Source organism: Melanerpes formicivorus, unplaced genomic scaffold, assembly GCF_026170545.1.
Source record: "Melanerpes formicivorus ecotype bairdi unplaced genomic scaffold, bMelFor1.0.p_v2 SCAF_34, whole genome shotgun sequence".
In the NCBI taxonomy this organism is placed as follows: Eukaryota; Metazoa; Chordata; class Aves; order Piciformes; family Picidae; genus Melanerpes; species Melanerpes formicivorus.
This window is the reverse complement of record NW_027142386.1, coordinates 4,935,748-4,946,943: the sequence shown is the minus strand read 5'-3', so window position 1 is coordinate 4,946,943 and position 11,196 is coordinate 4,935,748. Positions and strand designations below refer to the sequence as shown.

The following is an 11,196-nucleotide window of genomic DNA, read 5'->3' as shown; positions in this document are numbered from 1 at the left end:
TGATGCTGGTGCAGGTGGATTGAAGGCTGTGACCTGCCCACCTTATATAGGTTGTGCGACTCAGATGTGGCAGCAACAAGTGTTGAACTAAAATAATTCTGTCATTTGTATCCTCATCCCTTGTTCACCAATATTAATTTCCTGCTGTAAAATCTTCATTAATATGGGGCCTGTGCTTCTGCAAATTTGATCTGCCATATTCTGATAATTATTGGATAAGGATCCATTTGCAGGGAACAATTGATTATGTTTGGTTGTGACTTTCTGACCTCTACTAATCACTTCTGAAAACTGACATCAAAGCCTAAGACCAGAGATAGCCAAGGGCATACAACCCCCCACCACAGCCTTGGTGGAGGCAAAACCAACAAGAGCCCTTGTGCTTTCCAGGATGTCCTGTGTGTTACCCTGTAACCATAGGGCCAAGCAGAACTTATGGTCCAAAGACAACATTGGCTCTGAGAGTGGCTTTACCCTAAAGGGGCTGTGCAGGATGAAACTTTACAGATCTGGGCCAGGCACAGGAGGCCTTTTTGTTCTTTTAGGTGCCCCCAGACACTGGTTTCCCCTTGCCCCTGCTGAATTTCTGTGGTGCTGCAAGGACAGAGGTGATCACTGTGCTAGGGAGGCTCTTGCATGCCTGAGCTTTGTGCCAAGCTGCTAGCTTGCAGCTTGTCTTCTCCTGAGTCTGTGGCAGGGATCACTGTGAAGAGTCCCAGCTGGCTCTGCAACAGCAATGCATCAGGTTCTGAAACCAGGGAGGTTTGGCTATGGCCTTGCCCCTCACGAGGGAAGGCAAGAGCTGGGTGCAGTGAGCACAGAGCAGGCAATGGCAGCAGCAGGGCAGAGCTGAGGTGGTGCTGGGTGCCTGAGGGGGAGAGGAGCAAGGAGCAGGAAAAAGGGCAGGAAAAAGCTGTTGAGGTGGTGGTTGGGGCTGGGGCTGCAGTTCCTCAGCGCCCTGGGTGGGAGCAGCCCTGCACATTAAGATTTGGAGCTCATCCCTGTGTCCCTGCAAGGCTGCTGGCCTCCGCTCACTGTGCTGTGACAGCTGGGGCTGCAGGATGACCTTCTGCAGCATGGACTCTGCTCAGCTCAGCTCCCTGCTGCCTGGGGGGCAACATCTCTTAGAGTGCTTGGCCCGTAGTCCTCAAGGGCTCCAGAGAGACTTTTCCTGGTGAACACAGGATGGGCTAAGGGAAGAGGGCTGTGTCTGTTTTGGCTCAGGGAAAAGTACAGGAGAAGGTTGGAACAGGAGAGGGGAGAAGATGTCTCCAGCAACACCAGGCAAGGCAGACAGGACCTGTTTTTTTGTATGGACTGGTAATTGGTGCAGGCAGGATCTGAAATCTCTATGGGAAGTCACTCAGGATGAGCTCTTCTCCCAGGCACCCAGTACCAGAACAAGAGGACACAGTCTCAGGCTGCGCCAGGGGAGGTTCAGGTTGGATGTTAGGAAGAAGTTCTATACAGAAACAGTGATTGCGCTATGGAATGGGTTGCCCGGGGAGGTGGTGGAGTCGCCGTCATTGAGGGTGTTCAGGAGGAGACTTGATGGGGTGCTTGGTGCCATGGGTTGGCTGTTTGGGTGGGTTGATGGGTTGGACACGATGATCTTGAAGGTCTCTTCCAACCTGGTTTGGTTTATTCTAATAAAGGTTTATTCTAAAATAAAGGTCTAAATGCCTGATGTGATTTTTGCCAGAGTTCCAAGTCAGCAACTTGTCTTTGGAATTGCCTGCACTCTTCTACAGGATGGATAAAGCCACAGCACAGACCAATGTGGATTGATGATAATTTTTACTGAGACACAAGAGCCTCTGCACATTGCAGAGGAGAAAACTAAAACTTTTCCTCGGGACAGATTTCTATGAATTTGGGTCCTCAAAACTCCATCAGGTAAAATTAATCACAGTATTGGACAGGCAGCTAATCAAGGTTAACTTCTAAACATAAAACCTCTTGCTATAAGAAGCTGGATCCTGAAATAAATGTAAGAACTGATAAGATTGGTACTGAGAAAATAAAAGAACAAAGAACCTGACCTGGATCCATCCAATGTTGGAAATGTACCAGGAAATGTAACCTCAGCACTGAGCTGCCTCTTTTGAAACTTCCAGAATCACCAAATCTCCATGGCTGGAAACTTCCACTACAGGCAAGTTTTATTTAGATGCAATCTTTTTAGATCAATCTAAGCTGTAAGAATTTGTTCTGTGCCAGGACCAATGGAGTTGCCTAAGATAACTGAGACTTGTGTCAACATCTGGAGCCCAAAACTTTCCTGCCAAGTTCTGGTCTCTGGCTTGTGCACAGCAGAGTGGCAGACCTGCTGCTTTTCCTTACACACAAGTTCCCTCATTGATACAAGTCATAGAAAAGCAGTGGATTTCAGTGATCAACTTGGTCATCTTTGCTTCAGTCATTTTCCTTGTTGATCTTTCTTTGGGTTAACCAATCCTGTTTCTGGTGTGCTCACCTGGAGCTGGGTGAGCAAAGTGGAAGGGAAGTCCCCTGCACAGAGGCACAAGCTTTGGGGTCTGTCTTTGGAGATAATGAAGTGATTCTCCCTGGATGGAGGGTGGTGAGGACAAGGTCCTTAAGTATCAAAGAAACAAACCCAGAAACCAGCATTTAGAAAAACCAAACAAGGAGTTCAAACTCTGCTGCCACATCTTTGATAATGTGGAAAGAATTAGATGAGGCCAATGGAACTCATGAATGCCTGCAGAACTCCTGCAGTCACCTGGTCCTGCTGAGGAACTGCCATTCCTGGAGCCTTTGCTCCTCTTTACCTGGGGGAAATGTGTCATTTGCAGATGCACTTAATGATCTTTCTCAGCAAGTTCTTTCCCTGTCCTACCATAAGTCCCTGAGTTGATGCAGGAAATGGTTCATCAAGCCATGAGTCCCCGCCCATGTTAGAGATGATGAAGGTGTTTTTGGAAAGTACCTTGGTTACAACATAGCCCTGTTGAGAGAGGGGAGAAAGCTTCTTGTTGCAAACAGTGCTGGGTGAAAGATGAGCAGACTGCCAGAGAGAAGCCCTGTTTGCAAGAAGGGCTTTGCACAGTACAAATAATCAAGGGGAGGAAAAGAGCCTCTTTGCAATGACATTGCCTACGGGAATGCTCATGGAGGCCCACAAGGGACTTTGGTTAAAGGTACAGTCGACTGCCCCCTCCAGTGTCCTGGTTTTTCCTTAGCAGTCTGCTCACATATGCAAGCCTCCCACAATGAGATTGGCAGCCAAGCATAACACAAACATCTCTGTGGGTTGAGATAAGGAGAGTTTAGTGGAATAATACAGTTCACAGTCCCTTACACAGCACATCTGCAGAGAAGCCCAGTAAGACTTCTCAGAAACAGAAGCCAGCCAGAAGTCCACACCACACCTGCAGCCAGGAAAAACAGCCCAACAGCCTAGACTAGAAGCTGGAAGAGGCCCTCAGAAACTGGAAGCAGCTCACGCTACAGATTGAACTCCAAGCCCCAGCATCATTTGCGCCAGTCAGCACTTTCCTTATCAAGCTGGCATGATACCAGCTAGGGATCAAATACTCCTCAGCAGATCCACATGGCTGACATCAGCACCTGCCCTCCTTCCTTGCCTATCCATTCTGAAGAGTTTGTGGCCACTGATTGCAGCACTCCAGACGTAAGAAGACATCCAACCACCTTGCAATGATGGCCTCTAGACCATAGTTTTCCTGACTCACATTGGCTTCCACCTTCTACTCTTTGTTCCTTGTGCTGCATGCCCCCGTGGGTATGCACTTCAGTTGGTTTAATGGTCCCATGAGTTTTATGCAGAGATAAGGACATTGTTAGGATATGGTAAAATGACTAAAAATGAGTGAAAATGCCTCCTCAGCTTTGATTCTTGCCTCTTTCTGTCGTGTTTATTCACAGCCAGAGCAAAATGAGAGCCTGTGGCATGTGAAGGAATTAAAAGAAGGTCTGTCACACTAAAATGGAAGGTTAAAGATCAGCAGCAACAAAGTAGTGTCTGTGACTCTCCTCTGCAATGACTGAGGTGTGCTCATGCTGACCATTCAGGTGCCTGGGCCTGAGGGCTGCCTCACTGAACCCTGCATCCTTTCAGAGTGCCACAGAGTGAAGCCTCTGGGGACCAGTACGACATGACAGACACTGAAAGTTGTTGCCTGGCTACTTTTCTGGTGTTCAGTGTGATGTCTCTGGCCACTCCTCACCATGCTCTGGCTAAAATGGAGGCCTCTATTTTAGGAACAGAACAATTCTGTGAATCTTACAGATTAGCCTCCCCATGCAATAAGGAAGGCCAGCTCCTAGCATCCTCTCTGTTTCTTTCTCCTTTCCATGCCACATGAGTCAAGATTTGAGCCATGAGGTCTCCATTCCCTGGAAAAGGGAAGGGAAGTCTCAGCTCCATGAACCATCTTTGTCAGCTGCCCACAGTGATGCTTGCCCTGATCCCTGCAGCTGTGGCCTGATTCCAGAGCAGACCTTGAAATGCACATTTGGAGGGCTGCAAAGGGGTACAGCAGATACACTCCAGATGATAAAGGATAAAGCAATGGCAGAGAAGCCAGAGTTAATGCATGCTAGAGGACTTTATTGGAAAGGTATGGTCACAACTGAGCATCTGAATGGTGGGGAAGGAAACTGCCAAAGGAGGAGATGCCAGGGAGCAGGAACAGCACCGGGGCTGGCCTGGTGCAGCAGATGGAACAGCTGCACTTGGTTGAAGCAAGGTCAGGTGTTTAGACCTTGTTGTTGCCACGGCAGTAGACAAGCTCCAGAATGTGGAGGGCATCGAGTCTGGAGCATGATCCCTGATTGACAGTGTATTGGGGTCCTTGGAAAAGAAGAGAAGAAGAGAAAGGAAAATATCAGAATGCAACAGCCTGCTCCTGATCTGCTCCCAGCCAGCAATGCTCTGAAGAATTGCTGCAGGAGAAACAGGAAAGGTTTGTGTCTGTGTGCAGGGCCAAGAGCACCACCCCCGAGGCAAAAGAGCTGCTGGCTCATCACAGACACCGTCCCTTTGCTTGCACTCACCAGAAACTTCGTAGGTCTCGTAGGTTGTGAGGCCACTGCACAGGGTGGAGATCTCTTGGCCGTAGGACTGGAGGTTGAGGATGGGCCTCTTGATGACATAGACGACCTGCTTTGAAGGTCTTCCTTGAACCTGCAGGAGCTGAACACAAAATGACAACACTCAGCAAGTGCAGTGCCTCCATCCCTTCCCTGCTAAGCATATCCCTGCTTCTGCAGTGGTGCCTCGCTGCTTGGTGCTTCCCTCCCAGCTCTACTGGGCACTGTCTTGTCATCTGCTGTGTCACTCTGGGACTCTGGGTGTCAAGCCTGTGGAAACAGCCATGCCTCTGACTTCAGATGCCTTTGCAGGACTGTACAGGCTCCCAAGGAAGCCCTCCTCTGGAATCTTACCCTGTTCTGTTCAGCCAGTCTGGGCAGAGCATCAAAGGTGGGCATCAGGCTCCTGTCCATGGTGGAAATGTAGCAAACTCCCTCTGATGTCACTTTGGTTGCAATCACACCCTGCAAATGAAGTCAGTGACAAGTGAGGATTGAAGGAAAGAAGATGGAATAAAGTCTGCATGGACGAGGAAAGAAATGGGGAGAGTTTTTCCCCAGAAGTTGGAGTCTGGATGCTAAGTGGCAAGAAACAAGTCCTGGAGTGCACCCAGCATTCTGCAGCTGGTCTCCTTGTCCATTTGCTGGACCAGCCCTGAGCCACTCACGGTCTGGTAGTTCCAGATGGATTTCCATGGCCTCTGGGTGCTCCTCTGGTCGATAACTGCCACACGCAGTTGCCTTTTGATGGTCAGGATCTGGGTGCCCACGATGACTGTGGTTTGCTGGTTCTGGTTGGGATTCTGGATGGAGAAAACAAAGTTGCACAGCACTGTCAGACTTTCAGCTTACTTGGTCCCTTTCCCCCAGAGGGATGGGGACAGAAGTAAGGAATACTCAGCAAGCAGGGAGTAGAGCAAGAGCAGCACTGGTGCAGAGTGCCCTGGGCCACGTTGTGATGTCAGCAGCTGCCAGCACTGTGCTTTGTCTTGGTTCCAAGTGCAGTGAGTTGGGAGGATCAGGAGCTCCCAGTCCGTACCTGAGGGTAGTTCTGCCCAGGGAACACCGGCCTTCCGGGGAACACATCCTGCCCGGGGAACACATTCTGCCCAGGGAACACGTCCTGCCCAGGGAACCCCTGCTGTCCAGGGAACCCCTGCTGTCCAGGGAACACCTGCTGTCCAGTTTGTTGCCCAACCTGGAAGATGCCACATTTACTTGGTAAGCACTGTGGCCCAAAGGCAAAGCTCCTGGCCAAAGCCAATCATCTCCTGATCCTATCCTGAGTGATCCAAAGCAAGACCCTTTCAGCTCTCCTGGATTGCAGCAGCCTGTGAGCCAGGCTCTTAAAATCTGAAACTGCTGCTCCCTTCAAGTTGTGTAGGATCCAGAACCACTCCTGTCAGGAGAAACTGGTGTAAACAGCAGGATGCTGGATCAGGATTCAGAACCAATCTCAGCAAGAGAATGTCCCATAGCCTGTTTGTCTCTGGTCTCAGTGGGAATCAATTAGTTCCATTTCAACTGGATTTGCCTCTCTCCCTTTCTGCCATCCCATCAGAGAGCAAACTTTGTCATTGAAGTCTGCTAAATTGCCCTTTTCCAGCTTCACATTAGAATCCCTTTGGCTCATAATGGATGAGGGACTGAAAGCCTCTCCCACCACAGCCTGTGGCTGGGTCACTCTACTTACAAAAACTCCGAGGGCTGGAGCCAGGAAGAGGCCAAGGAGGACGATAGTCAGAATCTGAAAGAGAAATGGAAACCAGAAGCATGAGGATCCTGGAGCCTTTTTGCTGTCCTGACCACACAGTGAGTTCTTAAGGTCCTCTTTTGCTGTCGTGTTGGAATGACAGGAGTCACCTAAAGCGACTCATCCTTGCCTTGCCCTAGACTAATGCAGAGCAGACACATGGAAGGTTGATTACAGAGCTGAATCGGGAGGTGCTGATAGGTTCACAGGTTCTGTGCTACTGTCTCTGAGGAGAAACCTCTCCCCCAAGGCATAGGCACTTCTGAGAGATAAAGGCAATGACTGGAGTCAAAGTTGTAGTTGAGAAGAGGAAAGAAGAGCAACCTATACTCACCGTGCACTTCATCTTGACTGCAGAGCTGATGCTGGTGCAGGTGGATTGAAGGCTGTGACCTGCCCACCTTATATAGGTTGTGAGACTCAGATGTGGCAGCAACAAGTGTTGAACTAAAATAATTCTGTCATTTGTATCCTCGTCCCTTGTTCACCAATAATAATTTCCTGCTGTAAAATCTTCATTAATATGGGGCCTGTGCTTCTGCAAATTTGATCTGCCATATTCTGATAATTATTGGATAAGGATCCATTTGCAGGGAACAATTGATTATGTTTGGTTGTGACTTTCTGACCTCTACTAATCACTTTTGAAAACTGACATCAAAGCCTAAGACCAGAGATAGCCCAGGGCATACAACCCCCCACCACAGCCTTGGTGGAGGCAAAACCAACAAGAGCCCTTGTGCTTTCCAGGATGTCCTGTGTGTTACCCTGTAACCATAGGGCCAAGCAGAACTTATGGTCCAAAGACAACATTGGCTCTGAGAGTGGCTTTACCCTAAAGGGGCTGTGCAGGATGAAACTCTACAGATCTGGGCCAGGCACAGGAGGCCTTTTTGTTCTTTTAGGTGCCCCCAGACACTGGTTTCCCCTTGCCCCAGCTGAATTTCTGTGGTGCTGCAAGGACAGAGGTGATCACTGTGCTAGGGAGGCTCTTGCATGCCTGAGGTTTGTGCCAAGCTGCTAGCTTGCAGCTTGTCTTCTCCTGAGTCTGTGGCAGGGATCACTGTGAAGAGTCCCAGCTGGCTCTGCAACAGCAATGCATCAGGTTCTGAAACCAGGGAGGTTTGGCTATGGCCTCGCCCCTTGTGAGGGAAGGCAAGAGCTGGGTGCAGTGAGCACAGAGCAGGCAATGGCAGCAGCAGGGCAGAGCTGAGGCGGTGCTGGGTGCCTGAGGGGGAGAGGAGCAAGGGGCACGAAAAAGGGCAGGAAAAAGCTGTTGAGGTGGTGGTTGGGGCTGGGGCTGCAGCTCCTCAGCGCCCTGGGTGGGAGCAGCCCTGCACATTGAGATTTGGATCTCATCCCTGTGTCCCTGCAAGGCTGCTGGCCTCTGCTCACTGTGCTGTGACAGCTGGGGCTGCAGGATGACCTTCTGCAGCATGGACTCTGCTCAGCTCAGCTCAGCTCCCTGCTGCCTGGGGGGCAACATCTCTTAGAGTGCTTGGCCCGTAGTCCTCAAGGGCTCCAGAGACTTTTCCTGGTGAACACAGGATGGGCTAAGGGAAGAGGGCTGTGGCTGTTTTGGCTCAGGGAAAAGTACACTGGAAGGTTGGTATAGGAGAGGAGAGAAGATAACTCAAGCAACACCAGGCAAGGTCACAGCACCTTTTCTTGTAGAGACCTATGAAAGCTTAGGGCAGGCTGTAAAGTCTCTATGGGAAGTCACTCAGGATGAGGTCTAAATGCCTGATGTGATTTTTGCCAGAGTTCCAATTCAACAACTTGTCTTTGGAATTGCCTGCACGCTTCTACAGGATGGATAAAGCCACAGCAGAGAGCATAAAGATACAGGATCTACAAAATCACAGTGCTGATGCCAATAACATCGATGCAGTGCAAGTTGTTTGTTCTTTTATTTTCTAAGTACCAATCAAATAATTTTTTTCCTTTCCATTCAGGATCCGGCTACTTAGGGCAAGAGATTGCATGTTTGGAAGTTAACATCCTCTTTAACATTTTCATTGATGATCTGGATGAGGGGATTGAGTCAGTCATCAGCAAATTTGCCGGTGACACCAAGTTAGGAGCAGATGTTGGTCAGTGAAAGGGCAGAAGGGCTCTGCAGAGGGACCTCGACTGACTGGACAGATGGGTAGAGTCCAACAGGAGGGCATTCAACAAGTCCATGCGCCAGGTGCTGCGCTTTGGCCACAGCAACCCCATGCAGAGCTACAGTCTGGGGGCAGAGTGGCTGGAGAGCTCCCAAACAGAGAGGGACCTGGGGGTGCTGATTGACAGCAAACTAAACATGAGCCAGTAGTGTGCCCAGGGGGCCAAGAAGGCCAATGGCATCCTGGCCTGCATTAGGAATGGTGTGGCCAGCAGGAGCAGGGAAGTCATTGTGCCCTGTACTCTGCATTGGATAGGCTGCACCTGGAGTCCTGTGTCCAGTTCTGGGCCCCTCAGTTTAAGAAGGACATTGAGACACTTGAAAGTGTCCAGAGAAGGGCAACAAGGCTGGGGAGAGGCCTTGAGCACAGCCCTGTGAGGAGAGGCTGAGGGAGCTGGGATTGTTTAGCCTGGAAAATAGGAGGCTCAAGGGTGACCTCATTGCCCTCTAAAACTACCTGAAAGGTGGATGTAGCCAGGTGGGGGTTGGTCTCTTCTCCTAGGCACCCAGCACCAGAACAAGAGGACACAGTCTCAAGCTGCACTGGGGAAGTTTAGGCTCAAGGTGAGGAGAAAGTTCTTCACCGATAGAGTTGTTAGCCATTGGGATGTGCTGTCTGGGGAGGTGGTGGAGTCCCCATGCCTGGAGGTGTTCAAGAGGGGATTGGATGTAGCACTTGGTGCCATGGTCTAGTCATGAGGTCTGTGGTGACAGGTTGGACTCAATGATCCTTGAGGTCTCTTCCAGACTTAGTGATACTGTGATACTGGAGCTGCCTGTCCATTACTGTGATTAATTATTCCTGAGAGAATTTTGTGGAAGAAAATTCACCAAACTCTGCCCCAAGGAATAGAGGTTCCTGTGTCTCACTAACATTTATCATCAACTCACACTGCTCTGCACTGGTTTAGTTAATTAGGTGGGTTGGATAATAGGTTGGACTCAATATCTCGAAGGTCTCTTCCAACCTGGTCTATTATTCTATTCTATTCTATTCTATTCTATTCTATTCTATTCTATTCTATTCTATTCTATTCTATTCTATTCTATTCTATTCTATTCTATTCTATTCTATTCTATTCTATTCTATTCATTCATCCTGCAGAAGACTGGAAGCAATTCCAAAGACACACTGCTGAATTGGCTTCCCAGTCAGATACCTTAAGCAATTATTTGTCTCTACTATGAGCAGGTTGTGCTACACCTACTGCCTAAGCATCTTGAAGACAATATGGTCTGAAGTCTAGACTTACAGAAATAATGCCAGTGGAGCCATTTCCAAGTTAACATCTTATTAACATACAAAGTATTGCAATGTTTGTTACCAGCTGGTGCTGGTCAGGAAAGGCTGTTTCACTGGAGCCCATCAGACAGCAAAACCAATGCAAAACTGCTCCCACAAATGTCGTAACACTTCCATGGAGAAGCACCAAAATGCTTGCTATATAGAAAAGGAAGATCCTGACCAGCGTGCCTGGTGTTCCTGGAGACAATCTCCTCTCCTATTTCAAACTTGTACAGCACCTTTCCTGAGATGGAAAGCCAAAGACCACTTCCCTTACCCCATCCTGAGGTCACCAGAAAAAGTCTTTCTGGTGCCTGTGAAGACTATGGGCCAAACACTGTAAGAGATGGGTTTTTCAAGCCCCTCCAGGTAGCAGGGAATTGACCTCTAGAACCTGGCCCAGATCTGTAAAGTTTCATCCTGCACAGCCCCTTTAGGGTAAAGCCACTCTCAGAGCCAATGTTGTCTTTGGACCATAAGTTCTGCTTGGCCCTATGGTTACAGGGTAACACACAGGACATCTGGAAAGCACAAGGGCTCTTGTTGGTTTTGCCTCCACCAAGGCTGTGGTGGGGGGTTGTATGCCCTGGGCTATCTCTGGTCTTAGGCTTTGATGTCAGTTTTCAAAAGTGATTAGTAGAGGTCAGAAAGTCACAACCAAACATAATCAATTGTTCCCTGCAAATGGATCCTTATCCAATAATTATCAGAATATGGCAGATCAAATTTGCAGAAGCACAGGCCCCATATTAATGAAGATTTTACAGCAGGAAATTATTATCAGCAACATCCAGGCAGGGATACAAATGACAGAATTATTTTAGTTCAACACTTGTTGCTGCCACATCTGAGTCTCACAACCTATATAAGGTGGGCAGGTCACAGCCTTCAATCCACCTGCATCGGCATCAGTTG

General features: G+C 49.0%; 1 protein-coding gene across 1 annotated transcript; it reads right to left on the bottom strand.

Annotated features, from left to right (window-relative positions):
• Positions 1-4,615: 4,615 nt before the first annotated feature.
• Positions 4,616-7,190, bottom strand: LOC137450269 (gastrokine-1-like). Its single transcript, XM_068156624.1, has 7 exons — positions 7,164-7,190; positions 6,770-6,823; positions 6,116-6,274; positions 5,745-5,879; positions 5,431-5,541; positions 5,041-5,179; positions 4,616-4,837 (listed from the first exon to the last, which is right to left on the bottom strand). The coding sequence occupies exons 1-7, from the start codon at positions 7,173-7,175 to the stop codon at positions 4,743-4,745; spliced, it is 705 nt and encodes a 234-aa protein (XP_068012725.1). The 5' UTR covers positions 7,176-7,190; the 3' UTR covers positions 4,616-4,742.
• Positions 7,191-11,196: the final 4,006 nt, after the last annotated feature.